General features: G+C 40.1%; 1 protein-coding gene across 2 annotated transcripts in view; it reads right to left on the reverse strand.

Moving 5' to 3' along the window:
* Window positions 1-8,751, reverse strand: part of LOC132774781 (TGF-beta receptor type-2-like) — a 34,015-nt gene extending 25,264 nt beyond the window's left edge. For both annotated transcript variants that reach the window (XM_060775216.2, XM_060775207.2), the window contains exon 1: window positions 8,484-8,751. Coding sequence is in view for 1 of the 2 variants with exons in the window: in XM_060775207.2 (XP_060631190.2) it covers window positions 8,484-8,538 (55 nt within the window). In the remaining variant the exon portion in view is untranslated. The remainder of the gene's footprint in view (window positions 1-8,483) is intronic.
* Window positions 8,752-11,272: the final 2,521 nt, after the last annotated feature.

Consider the following 11,272-nt stretch of genomic DNA (forward strand, 5'->3'; position numbering starts at 1 on the left):
CCATGACAACACTGATCCTGAGTACTCCATTCTGGATCAGTATTGCTGTTATTGTGTGTCAGTGGGTCCTAAGTGATGGCTGAGAACTGTGTCCAGGGGAGAGGATCAGTACAGCTCTTGGCATGGCAACAGACCAATCCCTTGCATTCCTGAAATGTATTCCATTAGAGCTCAGAACAGCAACAATGCATACTGGAAGCCTTGCAATGTTTAAAAACATTGGGTGTAATAATCCAAAAGCAAAAATAAATAACACCACAAAGTAGCATGGCATCACTACCTGTCATCCCAGATTGTGGCTGTCACGGAACAGCCAAAATTCAGATGACATGAACCTTTCCAGAGCATGTTGAACTGTAATCTAAGTTAGGAAGAAGAGTTTATGCAGAGTCTGACAGAAGAAAATGGGGCTCTCATGAGATACTTTTGCAAATGATGTGTTGCCATCTCTTTCAAGACAGAAAGAAAGTTGCCCTTATGTCTCCCAAGCAGCTTAGGCATCAATGATTCAGTTTTCTTCCCTGACTGGCACACATTTACCTCTCTGTGCCCCCCAAACCTCTTTACCCCTGCTGCCCCTTATGCTGCCATCTTCTCTTATACTGCTGTAGTTATGCCAGTCGATAAAACTGTAGCCATAATTTGGAGGTGTGCATTCATTTTTGTCTTAGTTTAACAGATATTTTTAACTACTCAAAAAGAAGTCCAGCTTTTCCTTCCTATTTCCCAATCTATCTGTATTCTAAATATTATGGTCACTAGATTTTAAAGTTCCCTTGTTAAAGGTTTAGGATAGAAAGAAAGAGGAATTCCAATCTGCATGATTATTGGGAACTAAAAATAGATGAGTTAATTGCAGGAGAGGAATCTGGCTTTCATTTAATTAAAGTTATGCACACTTAACCTTTGCAGTCATGTAATCAGATATGAAAAATCAAAAATAGTAATTAAAATAAATATATATAGAGAGAGAATGAGAGAGAGTTTCAACCTATTTTGACTAACAACTTATTTTGATGTGTTGTCAAAGGTTTTTATGGCTAGAATCACTGGGTTGCTGTGAGTTTTCCTGGCTGTCTGGCCATGTTCCAGAAGCATCCTCTACTGACATTTCACCCACATCAGTGACAGGCATCCTCAGAGGTTGAGAGGTCTGTTGGAAACTAGGCAAGTGAGGTTTATATATCTGTGGAATAATATCAAGGGTGAGAGAAAGAACTCTCGACTGTTGGAGGCAAGTGTGAATGTTGCAATTGGCCACCTTGATTAGCACTGAATGGCCTCACAGCGTCAAAGCCTGGCTATTTCTTGAATAATGATATACACTACTTTAGTATAACTTTGTATCTGCATATACGTGAATGAATGCATTTTGAATGGAAAAAGTATCTGAGGAATGATACACTTGTTCAAAAGTCACCATCCTGGTTCTTCCAAAATACTCTAAAATCCAAAACTGTCCACATGGATGGCTGAGATAACAACAGCTTTGCTTCTTAACTTTGTTTCATGCACAAAATCATTTGGAAATATTACATAAAATTATCATCAGGCTATGTGTATAAGATATATGCTGTATATGAAACACAAAATAATGTTACGCTTAGACCTGGTTCCCACCTCCAAGGTACCCAGTTAAGTCAACATATGGAAAATACAGGTTTTCCAAAACCCAGAAAAATCCAAAACACTTCTGGTCCAGCGCATTTCAGAGAAGGGATACTCTAAATGTACTTTCTTCCTTGTAGAAGTTGTATCAGCATCCAAGTATATGGGAAAGAATAAAAAAGAATATTCAGTGTAAAGAAATTCAGTGTTATCCTTGGAACAGTGAAACATGACAGAAATGTTATCTGTGTTACATTTGAGCAACAGGGGTTGGTGCCCTGTTTTAAGTGGAAAGCCTTTACTGGTGATTTAGATGAACTTCTTGGGGTGCGTTTGGAAATTTCTGGCAGGCGTTCTATTTCCCATCTGGCAGAAGGACTTTGATGAGCCTACAAAGACTTGTCAAAGCAAAGAAACTGCTATAACTTACTGACAAAGTTCTGAGGTCGACTAAGCTAAGCATTTTTTCAGCTCTTTTTGGGATTATTTTATTGCAATGATTAATTGATTGTTACAAATGGAAAAAAGAGAGTGGTTTCTTGCTTAATGACCTTTTTTCCAAATTAGACAGTTCCAGGAGCAACCATTTCCTTGTCTTTAATAAGATTGCTGACTGAACCCATTTTAATCTCTCCAAAGACTTCTATGTATATATTTTTTAAAATTGCTTTGTAATCAGTTGACCTATATTTCTTGCATTTCTGTTTATTTTAAAAGGCCTGCAAAAGGCTTCTTTATCAGTTACAGATGGATTTGCAAATCTCTTCAGATTAAGTAATGTCAAAAGTAGGCACCAAAATCAAATAGAGATATATATTTAAAGACTAAAATAAACATTTGACAGCAGCACTTTGTCCATGTGGCCACATGGCAGGCCAATTTAGATGCATAAAAATATTATATTGGCCAAAAAAACAACACCCCAATATAAACTGCTGAGCTGCTGAACTTTGGACCAGAAGGTTGACGGGTCGAATCCGCAGGATGGGGTGAGCTCCCACTGTTAGCCCCAGCTTCTGCCAACCTAGCAGTTCAAAACCATGCAAATGTGAGTAGATCTATAGATACCGCCTTGGCAAGAAGGCAAATGATGCTCCATGCAGTCATGCTGGCCACATGACCTAGGAGGTGTCTACGGCCAACGCAAGCTCTTCAGCTTAGAAATGGGGATGAGTACCAATCCTCAGAGCTGGAAGGGGAAACCTTTACCTTTATCTGTGTTTGTTGTTTCTAGGCATTGAATATTTGCCTTTGTGTTTGTGTTGGCTGGAATCCACCCTGAGTCCTCTCAGGGAGATAGGGCAGAATACAAATATATTATTATTATTATTATTATTATTATTATTATTATTATTATTTGCAGCCAGACTCACAGAATCATATGCAAACAGCTGTATGATTTTTCATATATTCAATATTCATATTGAATGCGATTTTCCTGCTTCTTGACAGGGGGTTGGACTGGATGGCCCATGAGGTCTCCAACTCTTATGATTCTGTGATTCTATGATATGCCTCCATATTAATTATGCCAAGAAATTTGGATAGAAATAGGAAATGTAAGCATGATAGGCTTAAATCAGATGGATATCCTCCAATGTCAAAATTAATTCAAAATGGACAATTCAAAATAAAAATATCAAAATGGACAATTCAAAATAAAAAAATACTGTTATTTATCTCAGAAACATTCATTTTCTCTTATTTGTCATTGATTTTTTCATAGGAAAAAAATCCCCAAATATTTTGTCCATGTGTTAAGCAGGTTTCATTTGATTTTCCAGTTCAGCAAAGATTAGAGTTGGCAGTAGTTCACAGTTTAACTCAACGCATTTGACTTTCAAATGATCAAATTATATTCTATATCATTTGCATATTATAAAACCTCAGATTACTGTTTTTTTGCATGAGGGTGTCAGGAGAAGTTAGTCTTGAGTATAAGAATTTAATAAGCAGTAAAGTCTCTAACTATTAAAAGGAAAATGTGTATTTGACTCATTCAGTTGGGCATCAGCAAAACAGGAAACAGTACTTGCAGATGTGAAAGTCTCCAAGTTTATTTGTACATCTGATATATCTTGAGTTTCACATTGCAAGACCCTTGAGAGAGGTGTATAGTATTATTTTTTAAAACTCTATATAAGTTTGATATGTGGCATTAAAATGAAATTATATTAAGCACACATTTTACATTATGTAGTGTTTTGAAATGTTTAGTTCATACACACACTCAGACACACATACCTAGCCAACAGAAGCAAAATGTATGTAAAAAACAGTAACATGCAACTGAGCGATTTGAAAGTAGCTATAACTACAGCATATATATGCTTGTGTTGTTGTTTTTCTTACATATTCTTAAGAAAATATTGCCTTTTTCCCCATCCCAGGAACTATGAATTAAAGATTATTTATCTTTCCTATCCTCCCGTCATGAGTGACTTGAGAAACTGCAAGTCGTTTCTGGTGTGAGAGAATTGGCTGTCGGCAAGGACATTGCCCAGGGGACAACCCAGATGTTTTACCATCCTGTGGAAGGCTTCTCTCATGACCCTGCATGAGAAGCTGGAGCTGACAGATGGGAGCTCACCCCACTCCCCAGATTCAAGCTGGCAAACTTTTGGTCAGCAGTCCTGCTGGCACAAGGGTTTAACCCATTGCACCAGTGGGGGCTCTTTCGATCCTTCAAAGCGACTCTTCAATGCTGGCAGCAAAAATAGAAGTAGCTGTTGCTAAGTTTTTAAAAAAGAACACCAATGGTTCCCTCTTTTAAGAATGGGAATGGAGAAGAGCAACAATTTACAGAGACTGAAGTACATGATGGTAGGTGAGGGGAAAAAAAGGAGGAAATCAGAACTCAAGTGGAAGAATACCATGTCAAGGCTATGGAGCTACATAGGTTCACCATCAAGGAAAGCAGAATAACAAACTTTCAATGAAGTATAGAGAGCCAGAGTGATGTAGTAGTTTGAGTATTGGACAATGGCTCTACATACCAGGGTTCAACTCACTGGGTGACATTGGGAAACTTTCTCAGTCTCAGAGGAAGTCAAGAAGCCAAGAAAGCCCCACCATCAGTTTGCTTTACAGTGGCCACAAATCAGAAAGGACTTGGCCGTACACAACAATGGGGTATAGCAATCATCATTGCTTGAACTAGGGCTAATGATGGCTTCCATACAGAAAGTAAACTCATATTGTTTATTTGTTAATATGGAAATCACCAGGTTCTTCCTGAGGACTATTTCCCTTAGACAGACTGGAGAAGAGAGGGAAAAATAGCTCATGCCAGATGTGCTTCAACTAACATCCAGAGGAGGACTTGATGAACCGACAGTAACGTAGGACTCTCTGCTCCAGAATAGTGGAGACATCTGCCCTGAAACTATAAGTCAATTTACACTAGTAATGCTCTCTACAGGGACCAGTTTGGCCCCTTCCCACTGTTGAATATGTCACACCCCATGAAGGCTGCACATGGTCTTACTTTTGTCCCCTTTTTTCTGGGACTTGTCAGAAGACTCAATCTTACCCTAAGTATTCCATGTGTTCATAAAAAAAAGATTAGTTCACTTGCTTGGAGAACCATATCCTGGAAAAGAGGAGGCAATTATGATTGTAGTTGCAGTAATAGAATTAGTAATAATAGGAGGAAAAGAAGAATATGTGCTGGACTGAAAACAACCTAAAACTATCATTTTAAACATCTGGTGATAATATCTTTTGGTATTTTCCAGTGACACTGGAAAGATGCCCATTTTCAAATTAAAGACAGGAATTAAGGGTTTGAAGGCGTCACTGTTCTAGCTTGTGTGTCCGCTTGTCCCTTGTGCCCATTGATTAGCCATCGGCAGGGTCTATCTCTTTACCTCCTACCATGAAAAAGATTACCTAAATTAAAAACATCTGAAATTCAGGCATGGGGAAAGCATTGTTTGTTTGGTATTTTGTATTGTTGTGTGATGTGTGATTGTATTTTGAGTTTATAGCTCACAGATTGGGATGAGGCCTCAATGAGAAGCATGAGGAAGAAAGCATGGAAGGGTTACATGTGGGTGTGACTGAATTTGGACAGCTCTCCCGTCCCAATACAATTCACTGTGTGAGTACATGTATGAACAAAACTTGGAAAATTTCATTTTTTGCACTACAACAGAATAACACAGAAAGCTGACTGACATAACCTGGGGATCACAACCAGATACAGTGAAGACATCTACCCTTGTGCTTTGCTACTCTGCTGCTGAGTACGCATGCCCAGTGTGGAATACATCTCACCACACTAAGACAGCGGATGTGGCTCTTAATGAGACATGCAGCACAGGATGTCTACGCCCTGCACCATGGGATAAATTACACTGTTTAGCCGATATTGTACCACCTGACATCGACTGAGAAGTAGCATCCAATAATGAAAGGATCAAAGCAGTGACATCTCCAGCCCATCCCCTGTTAGGATATTAGCCAACATGCCATTGCCTTAAATCAAGAAATAGTTTTCTAAGATCTACAGAGGTACTTGCAGGAACATCTCAGCAAGCAAGAGTCCACAAGTGGCAGGCTAAAACCCGGAACCTTGATCCATGGTTGATACCGAATGAGGGACTCCCTCCTGGGCACACTGAATACGGGTGACTTGGAAAACGCTGAATTGAATCTGAAATGCAGAGCCAGCCTTAAGAAATGGGGCCACAAAGTGGAGTCCACAGCAGGCAAGTGTGGAGAAGAGCAAACTACAGACCATCTATTACAATGCAGCCTGAGCCCTGCCACATACACAATGGAGAACCTTCTTAAAGCAACACCAGAGGTTCTCCAGGTTGCCAGCTACTGGTCAAAAGACATTTAGTATAATGGCAAGTTTTTAAACTTTGTGCATTTTAAATACATTACAACTGTACCCGCAGTTCACTACTGATACAATAAATAAATAAATAAAACCATTAGTGTAATAAGTAGAATCATGGAATCACAGAGTTGGAAGAGACCACATGAGCCATCTAATCCAATCCCCTGTCATGCAGGAAAAGCACAAACAAAGTTCCCCCAATAGATGGCCATCCAGCCTCTGTTTAAAATCCTCCAAAGAAGGAGCTTCCACCACTGAATGGTGAGTTCCCCTGCGGAACAGCCCTTACAATCTCCTTTCCTGTAATTTCAACCCATTGTTCAAAGTCCTAGGGCCCTTCTACGCAGCCATACAACCCAGATATAAAGGCAGATAATCCACAACATCTGCTTTGAACTGGATTATCTGAGTCCACACTGCCAGATAATTCAGTGCAATGTGGATTTTATATGGCCCTAGTTTCCAGGCCAGCAGAAAACAAGCCTGCTCCCTCTTTCTTATAACACCCTTTCACCTTCCTCTGGACACCTTCCAGCTTGTCAATGTCTCTTTTGAACTCTGGTACCCAGAATTGGACACAGTATTCCAGGTGAGGTCTAGAGAGGCACCATGACTTCCCTCAATCTAAACACTATACTCTTTTAGATGCAGCCCAAAATCCCATTGGCTTTTTTAGCTGCCGCATCACAGTGTTGGCTCATGTTCAACTTGTTGTCCATGAAGACTCCAAGACCTTTTTCACATGGACTGTTGTCGAGCCAGGCATCACCCATTCTATATCGTTTTGTTTCATTTTTTTCTGCCTAAGTGTAGCTCTCAGGGAGAGACTGGCTTTCATCCTTCTAATTACCAGTATGCTGTTTGAACATTGCCACTCAAATTGATCCTTGGTCTAGTGTAAAAACTAGTAATAATCATTAGTACATGGGCTGGAAGACCTAAACCCAAGTGGTTTATATGTTACGGAAAAGAACACAAAAATTTTCAATCTAGGAGTGCCCATATTATGTAAAGAGCTCTATAGCATCCAATTTTAGCAGAAATTATATGCATCAGTAAAATACTGTAAATAAATTCCATAAAAAGTCATATTCATGGAGGTTATTACATGTGTATTTGCTTTGTTTTGCTTGATTCCTTTTACTCATATGAAGCAAGAGAAAAAATGAAGTTAAGGGCATTTATAGTACAGCGAGACATACTTCTCAAGCTCTGGCAAGGAAGCTGTATCTTCAGTAATAACAGATCATTATAGAAATATAAAGAGAGGGTGTGTAACAAAGAATGCTTCTCTTGCACGCAAGCTGGGCTGCCTTGCTAAATAGTAAGATGCTGTTGCAAAACAGGGAGGACGGGACACAATATTTTTTTTCTTTATCATTCTTCATTACCATAAAGATAATTTGTTCTTGAGTGGAGTCTGTGTGCAGGTGTGGATTTGTGCAAAAGATAATGACAGGAATTATACTGCATCCAAACTACACAATGTATACCATGTGTACATTTCAACTCATTTTAATGTGGCTAAAATGAAAACTTCCAAAGGTTTCTTTTCTAAAACAGATTTCTGTGCACATTTAAGACCCAAATAACATAAAGGCACCAAAGATAATCTGATCTGGAAAGCTAAGCAGGGCCAGCCCAGGTTAGACTTTGGATGTGAGACTGACAACAAATATCAGGTGCTGCTGGCTCTCTTTAAGAGGAAGGAACTGGCACCTTTGACACTCCCTTGCTTAAAGAAACTCTACAGAATTCATGGGGTTGCCATAAGTTGATAGGGAACTTAAAGGCACACACACACAATACCATAACAATGCCTATCAGAGCAGCTGGTTACAGATGCTAAACACTTTTCCCTCTCATAGGAAGAAGCCAGAGAAGATTTTAAAACAAGCATTTGCAAGGGAACCCAATTTTCCAGCATTCCCTCTCCATCTGTTCCCGGCAGAAGAGAACTGAGCTGGAAGAAGGAAAATAAATAGCCCCTTGCTTCCCCCAGCTGTTCAGCCTTTTCTGTACTCACAGAGCAACCGCATCAGTAGCAGCAGCAGAAGAGGAAGGCTCCTCCAATAACTCATTTTCAGGATTTTCTCAAGCGACTGGATCCCACCTTCACAGGGTAGGTGGGTTCATCTTCCGCCAGGCAGCCCAGGGCTTGAGGGGCTCCGGGCTAAAACTGAAGGGGAGGCAGATCCAGCTGTTTCAAATCCAGCTGTATGTGTGTGGGGTCCGCCCAGGAACTGAAGTTTATGAGCAGGCTCAGCTTGACTTTCTGAACACACACAAATATGGGTGGGGGGAAGGAGGGGGAAGGAAATGTTGGCATTGGAGCAAGACTTGATATCATGATGACAATGCTAAGCTGCTCCAACTCCTCCTCCATACTCATACGCACTGCCCAAAGCTCTTTGAAAAACACCTAATTTCAGACTCTGATTTTAAGGGAGCCGTGAGATTAGATATGTGGATTATTTTCTTGGGAAGAGAGAAACAAAACACTGGGTGAAGGAGTCCAGTAGCACTATATCAAGTATTCCTCCATCTTATCACTTTTGTGTAGAGAGTAAAAAGACTTTGACTTTTAAAAAATAGCAGTACACTAAATTCAGGAAAGCAATGGTGTGTTAATTGCTCTAAAACAGGGGTTCTTAACCTTTCTAATGCCATAACCCCTTAATACAGTTCCTCATGTGGTGGTGACCCCCAACCATACAATTCTTTTTGCTGCTACTTCACATCTATAATTTTGCTACTGTCATGAATCATAATGTAAATATCTGATATGCAGGATATATTTCATTCACTGGATGAAATTTGGTACAAATTTGAATATTGGTGGAGTTGCGGGGGGATTGATTTTGTCGTTTGGGTGTTGTAGTTGTTGGGGTTTATTGTTCACTTACAATCAAAGAACATTCTGAACTCCACCAATGATGGAATTGAACCAAACTTAGCACACAGAACTCCCATGACCAACAGAAAATACTAGAAGGGTTTGGTGAGCATTGACTTTGAGATCTGAAATTGTAGTTAACCTACATCCAGAGAGCACTGTGGACTCAAACAATTATAGATCTGGACCAAACTTGGCACGAATAGTCATTATGCCCACATGTGAACACTGGTAGAGTTTTGGGGAAATAGACCTTGACATTTGGGAGTTGTTGCTGCTGGGATTGATAGTTCATCTACAATCAAAGAGTATTCTGAACCCCACCAATGATTGAATTGGGCCAAACTTCCCACACAGAACCTCCATGACCAACAGAAAATACTGTGTTTTCTGATGGTCTTTGGCAACCCTTTGACGTCCCCTCACAACCCCCCAGGGGCCCCGACCCCCAGGTTGAAAAACACGGCTCGAAATGAACGGCCATCAGCTTATTTAGGTTGGAAAAAAAGGTTGAAAAAAAGAACACAAAAAGACACAATATTTTATTAACATGATACAACTGGCATTTTTACAATGCCAAAGGACATCACAGGAGACACTGGAAACAGCATGGAATTGGGAGCTGAATCCAAAACATTGTACTCCAAGGGCTAAAGTCTTCCTCAGTCAATTCAACGGACTGGTAAGAGAACATAGGACTGGTGGTCCAAAATGACTGGACGAGGCATGCGGGAAACTTGGAGAGGATTCATTGTTGGTGTCGTTCAGCTTCAGTTCTCTGTTAAGTATGAATAATTTCAAATACTTTTGATTCCATGATACAATGATAACGTTTATTTATATTTCCCCTTGACTCCCAAACTTGTTATGTCCAACTCTGGGGGGTGGTGCTCGTCTCAATGTTTAAGCTGAAGAGCCGGCTTTGTCCGTAGACACCTTAAAGGTCATGTGGCCAGCATGACTGCATGGAGTGCCGTTACTTTCCTGCAAAAGTGATACCTATTGATCTACACACATTTGCATGTTTTCAAACTGCTAGGTTGGCAGAAGCTGGATCTAACAGTGGGAGGTCACACTGCTTCCCGGATTCAAACCACCAACCTTTCAGTCAGCAAGTTCAGCAGCTCAGTGGTTTAACCTGCTGTGCCACAAGGGCCCCCTCTCTGATAGAAAAGGGCAAATATGTATCTCACAAAAGTTGCACTGGAGGACCATAGGATTCTGTGAATAATAAAACCCACAAAATTTAAACACACAAATGATCAAAATGAAAGACTGAATGGTCAAAATGCACTGAGTGGTTTTCCATAGTGGAGGTACTTGGGAAAACGCTGCAGGTTAGTGGCTAAGCACAAAATTTCCATAGAAAGGCTGTAGTTTAAGGCCTACTCTAGATTCAACAATGGCTAGATAGTTCTTGTAGCAAATACCTCTGGTGGCCAGCAAAGATAGTATTATGCTAGATAGATCATGTTTTGACTCAGTATAAGATCGTTTTTTGAAGTATTCTGGTAAATGAGTGCTATTCTTCTACTTTCACAGGGGTTTTGGGGCACACACCTCTCACTCGCCTCCTGAGAATGGGTCTGCCATGTGGGATGTTGACATGGTAGTCCCAACTTTGAGAGACAGCAGGTATAATCAAAACAGTGAGTGTGAAACTTGCAAAAGTGGAAGGCTGAACACATATGTGATGGACTCTTCGTTGAAACCAGAGAAAACACAACAGTGAGAAGACAAGCCAGTAGAGGGAGACAAGATTTGCTACTGTACATAGAAAGCAATGAAGGGCTGAACAAAAACCATACAATATAACTGACTGAAGAGAGCAAAACAATAAAAACAATCAGTCTTGATAAGTTATACTTAATATAGTGAAGGAAAGGGAATATATTATATGTTATGACTCACAGGGCTCA

This window comes from Anolis sagrei, chromosome 1, assembly GCF_037176765.1.
Source record: "Anolis sagrei isolate rAnoSag1 chromosome 1, rAnoSag1.mat, whole genome shotgun sequence".
In the NCBI taxonomy this organism is placed as follows: Eukaryota; Metazoa; Chordata; class Lepidosauria; order Squamata; family Dactyloidae; genus Anolis; species Anolis sagrei.